General features: G+C 39.8%; 1 protein-coding gene across 1 annotated transcript; it reads right to left on the bottom strand.

The window, feature by feature from the left end:
- Positions 1-737: 737 nt before the first annotated feature.
- Positions 738-1,658, bottom strand: LOC119411442 (olfactory receptor 4S1-like). Its single transcript, XM_037678392.1, has one exon. It carries the CDS (start codon positions 1,656-1,658, stop codon positions 738-740), a length of 921 nt encoding a protein of 306 aa, XP_037534320.1.
- Positions 1,659-3,172: the final 1,514 nt, after the last annotated feature.

Below are 3,172 nucleotides of genomic sequence, written 5' to 3'. Positions count from 1 at the left end.
CTGTTTTAACCGTCCTAAATCCAGTTTTTTTTTTTTTTGTTAAAAGCAGCTAAGCTGAGAAGCTAAGCTACGAGCTAAGCTAACAGGCCGACCTCGGGGAAAAACCTCCGTCTTGTTGAAGCTCCAAAATTCACGGTTGAAACCCGTGCCTTCGTTTAAAAAGTTGTTTTTCTCTGAAAAAAAGAAGCTGAGAACTTGTTTACTGATTTTTTATTAAAAGCTTTGTGTGAAAAATGCTAAAGAGCTCAAACCATCGAGTGTCTGCTATTTTGAGAACCAAAAAAGGAAACAGAGACAGCCCGTGTCATGTTAAGGGGCCTCCCTCCCATTTTTCTTAAAGAGACGCACTGCTCGCTCCCTCAATATCCATCCTTCGGTTCAGTCATACTTCCCTCTGGTGGTCAAAAAGGTACTACATTCAAAATAAATTAACCAACATTTCTTCTTAAATTTTACAACAATTACTAATTATTGTCAAATTTCAAACAATATTATCGTTTATCGCAATAATTTCTGAGACAATAATCGCCCAGCAAAATGTGATATCATGCCAGGCCTAGGTCAGTGTGTTTCCCTGAGGAACACATTGCCAAAGTTTAAAGACCTTCTGAAGTTTAAAAACCTTTTTTTGTAAAACAAAATATAAATAAAATACATATTTACTTTGAACAAACCTTGTAGGACTGACCATCAATGAACAGGAACAGATTGATTATATTATTATTAAATTACACTGATTATCTCCATTTGACTGAAAATATCGTTTTCCATACGCTGCGTATTTTGGACAACTTCAGGCCGTACATCAAAGGGTTAAAAAGAGGCTGACATGTCAGAAAATACAAGGATAAAAGTATTTTTACAATATGTGGAACACTGTTCGTGTTAAACCTGCTCTGCAAGACGTCGAAACACATTCCAAAAGTGAAGTTGAGCAGAGAGGCGAGGTGAGGCGTGCACGTGCTGAGCGCTTTCTTTCGGGTCTGCTTAGAGCCGGAGAAGCAGACTTTAAGAATCCTGACGTACGTGTAGAAAATTAAACTGACTATAGCAAATATGCCTAAATAAGTAGAAACAAGCAGAAGCATATTAATGACAGTTGTATCAGAGCAGGCCAGTTTAATAATAGAGTAATTGTTACAGTAAACCTTGTCAATAATGTTTCCACACAGATGTAGAGATAAACTCAGTGATATTATAGTGACGATTCCAAAATGTGCACAGCACCACATCGCTGCAGTGAGAACTGCGACCTTCTTGATCGTCATGAGCGTCTTGTATTGGAGAGGATGACAAATGGACAGATATCGGTCATAAGACATCACAGCTAAGTTGTAAAATTCTACAGAAACATACGAATGGATGAGGTAGACCTGCAGGAAACAGAGCGGAGCAGAAATGACGTGAACGTCTGACAGAACCTGGACCAGCAGGAACGGAAACAAGCCTGAGCTTCCGTACAGCTCATTCACAAACAGGCTGCACAGAAACATGTACATGGGTTCATGCAGACTCCTGCTCACACAGATGACCACGATCAGCAGAACGTTGCAGCCAACGATCAGAACAAAGAACAAGAAAATGATCACAAACATGAGGTACTTGAACATCCTCGTCTCAAAGTAATCACTAAGAATGAAAGTGGAAAAATTATTCATGATCTGTTGTGCAGCAAAGTTATCCTTTAAATGCTTTTTTAACTCACAGGTCAATGTTTGTAGCCAGTGGTGTACAACCCACATGGAAACATGAACAAAAACAAAGAATCACTTTTTGTAATGATGGGGTCCCTTTAGGAAAAGTCATACAATGTCAAGTTGGAAAAAAACAGTTTCAGGTATTTATTCTACAGATAATAAACATGGCAGTGGGTGAAGACAACACGAGGGTTAATAAGAAGTGCACCAAATATTCATGTTAGTTTTCCAGAGGCATGCAGCCACTTTAAACTGATCACAGTTCAGTATCGACCCAAACAGCAACGCAAGTGAACAGGAAATACATTTTTAGAAACATGGCTTTCGAGCACAGGTCAGCACCTTCGAGTGAAAACGACAGTTTGGGTTGTGAAGAACGGTGAGTTCATGAGAACCGAAGATCAAAGTTTCTCTGCTGCTTTTAAACTGTTCAGTTCCTCCCACATCAGTGACGTCATTCATGAAGAACCGTTCATCCTGATACACAGCAGCAACATGACATGAAGGAGTTTAACAACTGAGCAACATGGCATGAAGGAGTTTAACAACTGAGCAACATGACATGAAGGAGTTTAACAACTGAGCAACATGACATGAAGGAGCTTAACAACTGAGCAACATGACATGAAGGAGTTTAACAACTGAGCAACATGACATGAAGGAGTTTAACAACTGAGCAACATGGCATGAAGGAGTTTAACAACTGAGCAACATGACATGAAGGAGTTTAACAACTGAGCAACATGACATGAAGGAGTTTAACAACTGCATCGTTTGTGACGAACGGAGCAGCTAGCGCCCAAAATATCCACACAACTTTTAATCTAAGATGACGCCAACAATTTCAGGTGTGAACCGAACGTTAACGCTACATGCTATAACACAACATTAATTTAACAGCTAAAAATATTATTTATGTCATTATTTGACATGTTTTGTTTACATAAATGGTTTACATGATTTATTTTTATGAATATGGATTTGTTTTGTAAGTTACACTGTGTAGGAACCATTGTTCGGTGCTATGTTGCACTGGGGACGTTTGAAGTTGTACAGCATGTGCAGCAGATAAAGTTTGATGCTCTGCCTAAATGTTGAAGAGGTTGCGTGTCCAATTCCTTGCGAAGATTTTCTTTGTTCCAGCCGACTCATTCCGTCTTAGGTTGTGTGCAGCCAGCGCGGTATGTTTGATGGGTTTGATGACCATGAAGAGTGACTTAGGTGCCGTTCAGATGAATAAATCCATCAGAACAACTACGTTGTCGTCTATTTCCTGGAGGAAGTGACAGTTATTCAACATCAAAGGCTCACCACATTCTGGTGCATTTTAACAGATTGTTAAACATCTTCGTTTACCTACATTTAACCCTCCCAACCATTTGACAGTTCGGAGCATGACTCTTCACTGAATTCACTGTCCTCCTCCTCCTCGTTGTCCTCCACATGTGAAACCCCCATGCTCCTCCTCCTCGTTG

The sequence above is a fragment of the Nematolebias whitei genome, chromosome 6 (genome assembly GCF_014905685.2).
Source record: "Nematolebias whitei isolate Nwh7 chromosome 6, NemWhi1, whole genome shotgun sequence".
Taxonomy (NCBI): domain Eukaryota; kingdom Metazoa; phylum Chordata; class Actinopteri; order Cyprinodontiformes; family Rivulidae; genus Nematolebias; species Nematolebias whitei.
This window is presented reverse-complemented; position numbering and strand designations above follow the sequence as displayed.